Below are 12523 nucleotides of genomic sequence, written 5' to 3' on the forward strand. Positions count from 1 at the left end.
GTTTGGCTGTGGTTTGACATTCAGCAGCAGTGCCACTTAAGTGAAATTTGGTTTGATCAGATCAGTTTCCCCACATGCAGGAACAGCTCACAGAATCACACAGAATCACAGAATGGGTGAGGTTGAAATGGGCTTCTGGAGATCACCTACTCCAATCCCCCTGCTCAGGCAGGGTCACCTAGAGCACGTTAGGCAGGATYGCATTCAGGTGGGTTTTCAATATCTCCAGAGAAGGAGACTCCACAGCCTCTCTGGAGCCTCTTCCAGGGCTCTGTCACTCTCAAAAGTTCTTCCTTATATTCAGGTGTAATTTCCTGTGTTTCAGTTTGTGCCCGTTGCCTCTTGTCCTGTTGCATGGGACAACTGAAAACWGTTTGGCCCCATCCCCCCTTGACCCTCTCCCTTAAGGTATTTGTAGACACTGATAAGATCCCCTCCCTGTCTTCTCTTCTCCAGGCTAAACAGACTCAGCTCATTCTGACRCAACAGAAATAGTGGCATGTTAGTGGGAACAAGTGATGGCTCACAAATGCATCAGCCAATACCGATACCAGAAAATTATTTATTAACTGCACTATCAGTAAGACAAATCCCTTACGCTCAGTAACTCAGATGAGCTGAAGTCCTCAATTTCCTAAATCAGAGGCTGCTTCATATTGTGTTGCACTTCAAATACATTAATTGCTAATTGGTGGAAATTTAGTAAAAGTGACTATAAATTCTGGTTCTAAGCACTTCAGAAATATTGAACACGGTCATCATTAGAATCTAAATTCAGACATAAGACAGCTAGTTTAGATGCAAGATTATCTAGGTTCAGGTTACAGTTCATTTCAGGCTCATTTACACTATCATACATTATCTCAAATTGGAAGCACATACTCAAAACAATGAAATTGCAACTAAAATTTAGAGATAAATTTAAGCTTATAAGTTCTTTCAAAGTCCTTTTTAAGATAAGTATTACTACATCTACTCCAAAAACTTCCATGAAATGGAAATATTTTGGAAAAAAAATAGTCATACCAATAAGCGCAGCAGTTGAATTGATTTAAAAAACAATGTGTAGAGACTGTATTTATTTTTGTGCAGACTCAACCAGGTAGCAATTGATTTGTGGATGCTAATACTCTCAACACACTAAGAAACATTAACAAATTAGAGGAAGCAGTGAAATGCTGTGTTTCATGTTTCAGACAAAAACAAAAATTTTCTCTTGATACTCTTCTCATGGGTACAAAAGCATTCTGTTAGAAAGAAAGAACATAAAGGATTTGACACAATCTAATTTTAACTGCCTAAAGGCCTAGATGTACCATCCTTAATTACTCAGGCTTTCTTAAAAACTGCTTAAATATTGTATATTACTCCCCTCCAAAACACTCCAAATCCCATGCAAACTCTTAAGTAAAAAAATCTAGGGGATTTTGCATGAAAGTAGCATATTAACAAGCAATACAAAAATCCTGTTTTGTTARCTCTTACTTGTTGTGGGAAACACGTCCGTACAGAATGTTCTGTATATCCAAAAGAAGGCCCTTCAAAAACAGCTGTTGGAAGTTTTAGAACTTCTTTCAAAAACTGATCAAACTTTGTAAATATCATTAGTCCATTTGAATCTGATATTTGGGAGAAGATATCTGTAAGAAAACATAAAACCCTAGAGTAAAAACATGTTTAATACAACAAAAAAATAATAATTTCAACTCATTTAGACCTACAGACATTTCTGCTTCTTTTTATTCTGAAGAATTTCTTATTATTAGTTCTCATGCAAAACATATAAAGGAACATATTTGAACATGCTATCATGTAAGTTTTCCTGTTTCATCTGTCCCACTCAACCATCACTGAGAAGAGTTTCTTCCTGTGTATTACTTTAACATCAAGAAAGCAGAAGCTAGGAGGCATTATAAAATATCGTTGTCACAAAAATTTTAACTTAATTACTCCTCAAAAATAAAACTACCCAAAACTACTTTGAGAAACCTTAGAAAATTTAAAAAAGTTATAAGAATCACAAAGTTAAAACCAGTAAAACTCTTGGTAATTCTGATGCTCTTCASTGCTACACCAAATTTAAGTAACAAAGCTTTAGAAGAGAACAACAGAAATGAGTACACTAGCCCGAAACTGGGGTGCAACAATCAATGTCTCTGAAGCTAAAACGTGTCAGTTGAGCAGCTGAGTGGACGGAGAAGAGGAAATCTAATTCCATTTTATATCAGAGATGCTGTACACAGTTAAGGACTGGAATAGGAATCTGTCTCTACACAAGACGTATGTTTCTTATGAGAAGAGGTACGCTTTTCAGTTASCTATGTAGGGCAAAATACATTTCTGAAAAGAGAATGGGGCAAGGTGCTCAGCAATCACGGTATACATGGAAAGGCAGGTGGGAGGGTCACACACGGTGGCAGGGAGGGACTCCAGATGAGGAGGCTGATGAGGTATCTTCCCATCTGCCTGTCTGTGCCTAGGACTGTGGCACTTTCGCAAGTATTTCACTCCCATGGCATAGGCCTAGCTACAGGCAAGCAGACTGTAAGATGTCTCCTGAGCCTCCTGCTCAGGAGTCCTGTGCTCCCTTTCAGCACAGTTCAAATTCCTCCATCCCCCGTCCCAAACATGCCACTGCTTCTGATCCAGAGCTCTTGGCTCATGTGTCTTATGTCTCCCATGCCAGGAAGTTTGAGCCAAACACAGTCCTCTCACTCATCCTAACACTTCCTCCCCACTGATCCAGATCTCCTCAGTCCTCCCAACTCCTTKTAGCAGATGACATCTATTAGTAGATATGCTACTTTTTCTTACAAAGCCATATATTTTTCCCCACAGTATATTTAAGTGTTGATTTATATTTTCAGTTTTAAAGTGTAATGAAAATTCTCAATTGTTCTCCACAATAAAGCACCAATTAAATAAATTTTAATACATTATGAACATTTAAAGTTCCAAAATGAACTTATCACTTCCCARTCTACTCTGGACAAGCTATTGCACAGCACATGTTTATCTGAGACCACATCATTATGCCTATGAATAAGCTCAAAAGATCATCACCTATTAAGCTATTAGAGGGCTTATTATCTGTAAAAAACAGTTTAAGGGAAGGAACAGTAACTGCAATTTTTTTTGAGACTTCATCATCTGTATTGCACCCTGTGTTCACTGCTTGTCAGTGTGGAGTCCCACACCATCTGGACCCAGCACAAACAAGAAAACCATAGGACAGCTGAGCCTTTATGTTCTCAAGTGGAAAGGGAGGACATGAAGTAACCAGTGCAAACACATGCCCAGCTGGCACTGAAGACTAAGAGTGTCCAAATTCACGTGCCTGGAGAATGTGTGCATTCACCTCATTCAGCATTTGGATGCTACTAGGAATCTGTACTGAAATAAAGGCTGCACAACAGCTCTAAGCAGACAAACAGATCCCAGGTCTTAGACTGACAGACTGAAAGGGTCTGCAACACCTGCTGCACAAATTAACACTAGGCATGTTTGATAAACATATCTTGACCACCTGAAAGGTCAAGTCTAAAACTTTACTGTATACTCTGCTTTATCTATGTCTTCCTAGAGATGAAGAGAGTTTTGCTGGCCTCAATTTGAGATTTCTTTGTTTTATTTGTGTTGTAAGAATGAGAACTGACTTGCTATAGACAACCCTAGGCATAGCAAGGAAGAAAGCTGCACAGCTAAGTTACAGGAGGATAACCATGTGGAATGTCTGCTAYTTCAGCCTGTGCCCACTGTCTCTCTTCCTGTCACTAGGGTAATCAGTTACAGATACCYGCTTGAAACTTATTTCAACCAGGATTTTGATCATCTGGATACCTCAACATGAAAACATTTTTCTAAATTCACTGCTATCAGCTGTAAAAATAACGGAGAGACCTAAAATGGAGCACTCAACTGATACTGCACACTCTTCTGGCTGTTATTTTATCACAGTAAAGGAGTTTCAGTTCCTTATCCTCAGCCTGTTCTCACCATCTCTCTCACTCCCTCACCTTCTCCTCCCCTAAATATAAATCCCTCGAGTCTAGCGGTTGACTTTCTCATACAGCCTGTTTTCAAATTACCTTAAATAAATTACACAAAGAGTTTGYTAATGGAATGACTTCCAACTGAACACAGAAGAAGAGAGATCATAACTCGAGTTACGGTTAGATATTATTAAAGGAGAATGACATCAGAGCGTGACACATTAGAAAGGCTGTGTACAGATAAAATGGAAATGTCCTGGGATCAAAAATCTCTTTGGGAAAGACAGTACTTGTATCAGAAACACAGCTTTACTGTATATCTGCAGAGTCAAATTACGCTATGAAGAAAGATTTCTAATAACAGCATTAACATTAGTAAGAGCTAAAATATTCCAAGGCATGATGATAGCCTCATAGATGACTCAGTGGCTGCTTAGTAAAGAATTCTGTTATTTAAGACACCACAAATAATTAAACTTTATAGAGGAAGTATTGATAGAAAATAAGATTAAGTGATCAAAACTATGTTTGTAAAAAGATTTTATTCCRAACGGCATATTTCCAGTAAACTAGAGAAATTATTTAAATCTCTTGAATGACAAAAACTCACGAAGAAGTCTAGAAGGTGTAAGTTAARGGTGCTGAAATTATCTGGAATTTGGATCACAGGATAAATGGAAAAAAATGAAGAGAAGGCCTGAAGATCTTGCTGACTGAATAATAAGTCGTATTAGCAATAAGAAAAAAAATCCAGTATGAAATGGAGATTGGGTAGAATATTAAAAATGCTATATCTTAGAGAATTTAAGCTAAGCAAAAAAGTTATATTTAACCTGAAAACTGAATGTGGAAGCCAAGACAGCTTCAGTAATAAATACAAAAGGCAACTATGGAAATAACTAGAACTAAACAGAAAAACAACCTACAGAATCCTAATCCATGCAAGATGCACTCCAGAACTGGCACATCCACAAAAAAATGAAGATCTAGCAATAAACCTGCCAGCTGAGACTGGTATAACCTACCTGGAACATGACAGTACTTGTATTTAAAAAGGGATAGATATGACCTGGGTAAATAGAGTCTATTAATCTGAACCGAACAGTATGCAAGTATTAAAAAAAGATTTTTAAGGAGAAAGTAATTAAAGCTATGAAAATAAACAGAAAAYGAGATAAATAACACAGGATATATCAAGGGTGAATTAAAGAACACTAACTTATTTATTGCCATCATAAGAAAAGTAATTTTCTAGTCAGAGTGAAGTTGAACTCATCCTTGTAGGAAATTTCCACATGGGAAATTACCAGTGAAACTGGAGAGGACAGAGATTAGTAGGATAATTATACAGTGATGTCCTCTTTTGAAGGGCAGTATATTACCAAAAAAAAAAAAAACCCCACTAAAGAGTCTGGGAGGCTTACAATGTAATTTCTCAGGGGCCTACCTTAGGGTTAGGCTAGTAAACTGTTGTTTAAGAAGTGCTGGAGAGTAACAGACATATACTAATAAAATTTCCTGATGACATGGTATAATATATATGTTATTCTCTCATAAAATTTCAGTTCAATGCTACTATATTATAAACATCCRTTTTTTAACCAGGGAGAATGAAAAAAAAATCAGAACCATAAAACCCACTGTTTCATTCCAAAAAAAGACAAAATAAAATAGCGTTTGTGCAATTTAAGATTTCCTTTCTCTAAATACCTGTAGTAGAACTTTTATTTTTATAAACAGAGCTTGTAATATYAGCTACTGATAAAAATTTTCCAATACATCTCTCGTGTTTCTTTTCACTTTCTTATAACTTCATCAGAACTGACTGTTTTAGGTTTTCCATTCAAGGTATCTGTGTGATGCTTTGCAGTTCCAGCTGAAGGCTCAACTAATTCCCTACGTTAAAAACAAAAAATGCCAGCATCATTTTCTAGGGTAACTGCCCTGGGTGTATCCTATGTCTCACAGTTCTTATGAAGTTGTCAAATTTAGTCCTACAAATTCATACAGTATTTGCTAAAAACTATATTTATATATATAATTAGTTTAATATGATGGACTAGCTTGGTGGTGCTTTCTCCTGGGGCTGCAGTTTTTCAAGTCTTAATTCAAAATACATAATAATACCACAATGACAATCAGAGAWAATACAGGCCAGCCCATCTTACTGCAGTTCCTCAGAAAATCATGGAGCAAGTCCTCTTCAAACACATTGCTGAGCAAATGAAGAAGGCGACCAGGAGCTGTCATAGTGGAGGGTGAATCAYGCCTGAAAAGCTTGATTGCTTTCAATGATAAAATGACTGAACTTTTGGATGCCATTCACCTCAACTTTAGCAAGGCTTTTGACTTCTGTATCACCCAAAATTCTTGTATTCAATCTGGCATGTTACAGTCCGACAGCCAAAAAGGGGAGCAGGATCAGGCCATTGGTACTGCTTGTTTGCCTGAGTATTTTCTGTCTGTGTTGAACTGCGTGGCTGGTTGTGTGTGCGTCTGTGTATACACGCCTACAGCRAATACATCCCTAGCCTCATCACTCGCAGACCTGGGCATATGGAGTTGCAGCAGTCCTACTTCTATCAGCCTACCAGATCTGACAACTACTAAAATTTATGTTATAGACAAATAAGATATAAAAAGCATATACTGAGCTTGTTCTATTTGAATAGATGCAACACCACAACCAACCACATATTAGGATCAAACCAAACTCCCTCTTTACTCCCACTCCTTGAATAAATAAACGAGCTTCTAAAACCCAATCCTTCCACTCCACCAAACCAAAACSCCACAGCCAGGCTAAAAGCACTAAAGCATTTAGCTTTGAAGGCCTTTACTGATGTTAAACTATTATTTAGCATACATTCTTACATGAAGTCTTATCAGCACCTGAAGGTGAGAGAAAAAAAGTTCGTGAACAGGAGAAGCCAAGGAGCATGGTACAGGTAGAGCTTCATTAGAGAAATAGGACAGCACTTGGAATTATCAAAGTGGAATCTTGACTTACTTGAAAACAAGTCCTATTTGTAATTTACTTGCAGAAATAACAAGAAAGGAGACACCAATTACTTCACAATTTATCTATATGAATGCCAGAATGAAGCTACCTAACTCCTAAAAATTCAGTATTTTTGTTAGGCTTAAAATGCTAAGATAGAGGTCATAACTGAAGTCTGTAGTGGCAGGTTGAGTTTACATGGTGCACAGTTAGGAGTTATAAAAGAACTGCTTCGCAAGGAATATCGTGTCAGAGGAAATAACTTTTTCAGTGAGAACAAATAGGTATCACTGAACAACTCTATTCCACATGTACACAACATATGGAATGAAAAAACCTCCATTTGTTCACATTTTCAGAATTCAGAAAATAAAGCCTGTATTATGCAAACACAGAAACCAAGCTGCTATCATTCATAAAGATCATAAGAAAAGAAAGAAAGAAAGAAAGAAAGAAAGAAAGAAAGAAAGAAAGAAAGAAAGAAAGAAAGAAAAAACCTACAAGTTACTGGATTTCCAGAAAACCTAATGTTCCAATCAAGTTTGAACTGACAGACTGTTTGCAAAATAGAGTGGAGGTGATATGGCAGGCAGGGCGGAAATCAAGAGAATAGGAGTAAATTAGAAACAGAAATTCAATAATGAAATGGATCAGAAACCAGAGAGAGAGGTGGGAAGGAAAGGAAAGCAAAAATAAAACAGCATATTTGTAATGAACAGAAGAAGAAATAAAGAATACCTCAGACCAAAAGTCTGTTTATTCCAATAGCAGATGGCTAAGGCAAGCACATTCCCCATAATATTCTTCCACCTGCTGATAGTGAGTTTGTGTTTAGTAAGTCTTGATGGAGTTGCCTTCAATGAAATTGGTTCAAGGAGTAATTGAACACTGCAAGAGTTTGGTATGAGCAACATACTTCGGCCAATTTAATGAATTAAAGAAATGTTTGGTGTTGTTTGAATCTGTCACATGCTCATTTCAATCACTGCCCATTAGTTCTTGTCTAGGAAGGGAATAGGAAAAGAAAAGAAACAGTTGTTCTCTATTCACTATTAACTTGATGTTCATGATTGTATAAAACTCTATCCCACTCTCTTAATTTTTCTTTCAGGGTTGAAAACTACTACTCTAGCTGTTCCTTATACAAAAGGCTTTTCATACATTTGATCTTTCTGGTTCTTCTCAGAAAAGATATAGCAGAAGACTAGGTTTAAACCCAGTACTGAACACCAATCTCAATATAGAAAAAGGACCTTTATTGCTTTCAATTGGTTGATTTTAATTAACCATTTGCTCATGCAAGGACCTTACCTTTCACCCCTTTCATCAAAACTAAATTTCTTTAGGAGCCTTTGGTAATAGACCTTCTTGACTGTTTTTCAGAAATCCAAGACTGTATCAGCCAGAACTCTCTTGACCACCTTTTTATTGCCTCCTTTAAGGAGCTCCTATTGTTTTATGAGACTTTCCTTTATGAAAACCATTTTGCCCCACAATAAAACCTAATCAATTAATTTATTACTAAAAGTTTACCCAGAATGAATATCAGATATACAGATCTGCAGGTCCCTACATCTCCCGTCCCAGACTTTACATTACATTTTCCTTCTTCCATTCCCTTGGTCCTGAAAAAGTTTTCAGAAAGACAGGTAACTTAAAACAGTTAATAGTTCAGTTATTTTATTACTTTCCTTGAGTTCTGGTGATAATCAAAAACTTATTCTGCTAATAGCAAGACACACTTCCTTCTTTCTCCTCTTCCCTCAGGAGGGGTACAGCATGAGACTTTGCTAAGCAAATCCATGACTTGCGTGGATAACAAACATCCCTTAGGTTTTCTAACATACCACTACCATCTTAGGGCACTCCTTTCCTATCTTGATTTTCTGCTTGCCCTATATACTTCCCTACAGAGCTTCCTGCTTCAGATATATTTGAAAAAATACTATTTGTTATTCCTTTTTCACATCTTCTGCAATTTTCCCCTGAAATTATTTATTGATCTGTCTTGCTGCATGCATATTTAACCTAATGCAGTTTGCACGGTATTTTTTGAAAAGCTTCAGTTTGATAGGTGCCTTCTTACCTCTGACAGCCTCCCTCACCCACGGTATAACTGTGTTTATTATTGCGGCCTGGTAGGTTGTTTCTTGGGGAGGAGGGAGGGTGTTTCTAAAGACCCTCTTTAGAAAGACTAAAGACAGACTCTAAAGAGTATAAAGACTCTTTGGAATCTTTCTGAAGTATTTTTGGCTGATGGAACTATAAGCTTACCATCTACTATCGTATCTTTAAGCATGATTCCTGCAAAGATTTTACCTTTTGGATGGCCCAGCTGTTTCATTTTTATGTAGATACTTTTGGAATTATAACATCTACTGCCATAGTAAATTCTTCTACTTTTGTTACCATGAAAGGCTAGAGAATCAATGCTATAGTGACTGTTAAAAATACTGGTGAAGGGCCTCCTTGTAAACAAAATGTGTGCATTGCCCAATTCCTGCTTTCTCCATTGTAACTTATCTGACCAGCTTTTCCATGAAGTAGGGCTTTTTAAAGTAACAGCTAAAAATGTGATCTTAGCTTAGTAACAGATAATCATCATGCCATTTATCTAGTGGGACATAACTGATATCATGTCTTCCCCAGTTCCTCTCAAAATATTACGTTCAGTGTTGCTACCTTGGTCTGGTGGGCAACAGCATTGTCTCAGAGTTGTACGCTCTCTATTTGGCCCTGGAATTTCAGTCCATAGTACATTCTTTGCTACTGTCTTACAGTAACTTATTTACCTGATTTTACTCTAAACTTAATATATTAAAAATCTACACACCACAACCTCCTCTGTCCTCTCCATGTGATTTGCACCTTAGCATTTTGGTATCTTAATGATTTTCTTCCTTCCTCCAACTTCTGACAGACTTATTTCATCAATTTCCTGTTTCAAATTATAATTTCTCATTCCCTCATCTTATGTTTTAAAAGAATATTAGACATCTAAATACACACCTGCATTTGGTTCACATTTTCTATTTTTGATGCCTTATTTAACAGGGCTACTCATTCAGAGTGCTCTATCATTTCCTATCTGAATTTTGTCTGCTTCTCCACTATCTTTCACTTGAGCTTATCTTCAAGATTTTACAACTTCAGCCCTACAAGATCCTGTCTGATGTTGAATCACACAAGATCCTACTATCCTGAACCATGCATTTCTAATTTTCCACAGTTTTCCACAGAACTCTTGTACAGTCTTGTGTTTGAAACACTAACAGCCTGGTTCTACCTTGGTTTTGAGAAAGCTATTCCCTCATGTACACGTTTCCTCTATTTCTAAAATCTCCCCACAACATCCAACCCTACGCATGCCACTGTGAACATTTCAGAGAACAATAGTTCAGAGGTTCCAGTCTTCAACTTCCTTTCTAAGCAAGGGCAAGGAAAGGGGCATGGGAGGGACAGAAAAGCATCCACATCAGATAGTACATGTGAAGAAACTGGTAAGACCTCACAAAGCAGTGGCAAGTTATATTAAATTTACAGTTACGGATAGACAAATTTTTCTTTCTCAGTTGACTTATAAGATATAGTATGATAGAACAACATCATGCCTTCCTCCCTTCTCCCTTCCCCTCCAAAAAAAAAATAGAGAGATTTCACAGATGCATGGTCAACTAACCATCAAAAAAAATTAGCCTGAGAATATCAAATGGTGCAAAGTCACTGGAATGAATGACAAGGAAAAGAAATGAGTTTTAACATTAAAAAAAAAAATCACACAGAAGAGGTGTTACTCTTCAAACACAAAAATCATATGCTTTTTGGAAAATGATGCAGCACATCCAAACAAAAGTGTGTCAGGAAAATAGTGACAGCAGATACCTAGGAGAGCTCCCAGAACTACAAGGCAAACTAAACATCAGCTGATGAGATTTAAGAAAGAATTAAATAAAAGGCAGGACTACAAGGATGTAACAAAGCTATAAGAAACCACAAAATTTACTAAAATTGGTCAAAAGAATTTCCTTCAACTTGTACGAATGTCAGTTAAGAATTTTACAAGAAGAGAAGTTATAAAAGGAAAGGAAACAGGAGTCAACAGAACTAGGAGAAAAGATAAAAGGAGCTTCAAATACTATGAAGAAAAGCAGACACTAAAGAGAGAACAGTACATTAAATGCACAGATTTTACTTTTTAAGATTGACAGATCTGTTAAGTAGGACTATTAAAACAGCTGTCCTTCATGGGGAAAATGTCTTCACTATTCACTTTTTGAATCAGTATCTTGTGTGAACCAAGTATACTTCTCTAAATGATATGCAGTCTTCATCTGAAGATATCAGAAGTTTATTGATTCCTGTAACATTTAATTACAGTGATTACTGCCTTTTCCGTTAAAGGGTCACTCTTATTACTATTTTCTACATGTGCTTCAGTGTAGTCTTGTTTATGTGAATAATACTCCTTTCTGTCCCAGGCTCATTCTGAACTGCTCACCTTTTGTGACCTCCCTCAATTCTTAACTAGATGCAAAAATGTAACCCTCTTACTGAGTGGATAAAGTCTGCATCTTTTTCCCGGTGCTTGATCTTGCTTATTTCATAGAGGGTATTTATTAAAAACGCTTAAGTAGTCTTAAATAACTGCTGTAATATATGGCTGCCTTCATTATTTAGCACACTAATCTTTAGTCATCTACAGCTTTTGTTTCTAATCAGAAGCAGTTTTAAATTTGAGATATAAAAATAGCACAGAGTAATGCCGAGCCATGCGTACCCCTAATAGTAACATGCCCATGTAATGACTTCTCATTATCAATTATTTTTCAGGCCTTATCAAGTAGTTTAATTCATTTCACTAATATTTTCTATTGTTTTAAAACAAATAAATAATCTAATACTGCCGAAAAGTCTAAAGAATTAGGGTGAATGACAGGCATGACGACCAGAACRAACAAATTCTTACAAAATAACTTTCATGAAGGAAACTCAGCATGTGGTTAAAATGATAAGATCTGAACAGTAAACCTGGCACTGCCAGTAATACTAACCTCTATCTTCAAGGTGGAAAGGAAAAAAAACCCACCATAAACAACAGTATACCTTGCCATTGAGACACAGAGAACACAAGAATTAGTACTAAAGGATAAAAAACAATGTTTATGGATAGCACGTTCATGGAAACAAGAAAAACAGGAAGTAATATCGAGGAACAGAGAACAGAAATGCAATTAAAAAATAAGCAGCAAGAAGCTGGAATTAGCTAAACGAGAAGATGAAGAGACGATGAAGCAGAAGATGTACAGAAGCCCTCTAACATCCTCAGGAAAAAAAAAAGTACATAATTTAAGATTACTGTCAGAAAATTCAAATTTAAAGTTTTACATTTAAAAAACAGCCCAAGCATTTCAAAATACACCAATACACAGGTGAAGCCTACTCCGTAACAAACTTAGTATGCTCTATGGCCAGTAGGTGGCATATGTTACAAAAACCTTAATATATCAAGCTTCACATCAGTTTAAAGATT

At 36.6% G+C, this 12523-nt stretch overlaps 1 protein-coding gene across 4 annotated transcripts in view; it reads right to left on the reverse strand.

Moving 5' to 3' along the window:
• DTNB (dystrobrevin beta) overlaps nt 1–12523 on the reverse strand; it is a 217076-nt gene that overhangs the window by 179883 nt on the left and 24670 nt on the right. For all 4 annotated transcript variants that reach the window (XM_085311723.1, XM_085311722.1, XM_085311721.1 and 1 more), the window contains exon 7: nt 1486–1640. In XM_085311723.1, the coding sequence (XP_085167849.1) occupies nt 1486–1640 (155 nt within the window). The remainder of the gene's footprint in view (nt 1–1485; nt 1641–12523) is intronic.

Source organism: Rhea americana, unplaced genomic scaffold (genome assembly GCF_003343005.1).
Source record: "Rhea americana isolate MKP2758 unplaced genomic scaffold, rheAme1 scaffold_348, whole genome shotgun sequence".
NCBI classification, from domain to species: domain Eukaryota; kingdom Metazoa; phylum Chordata; class Aves; order Rheiformes; family Rheidae; genus Rhea; species Rhea americana.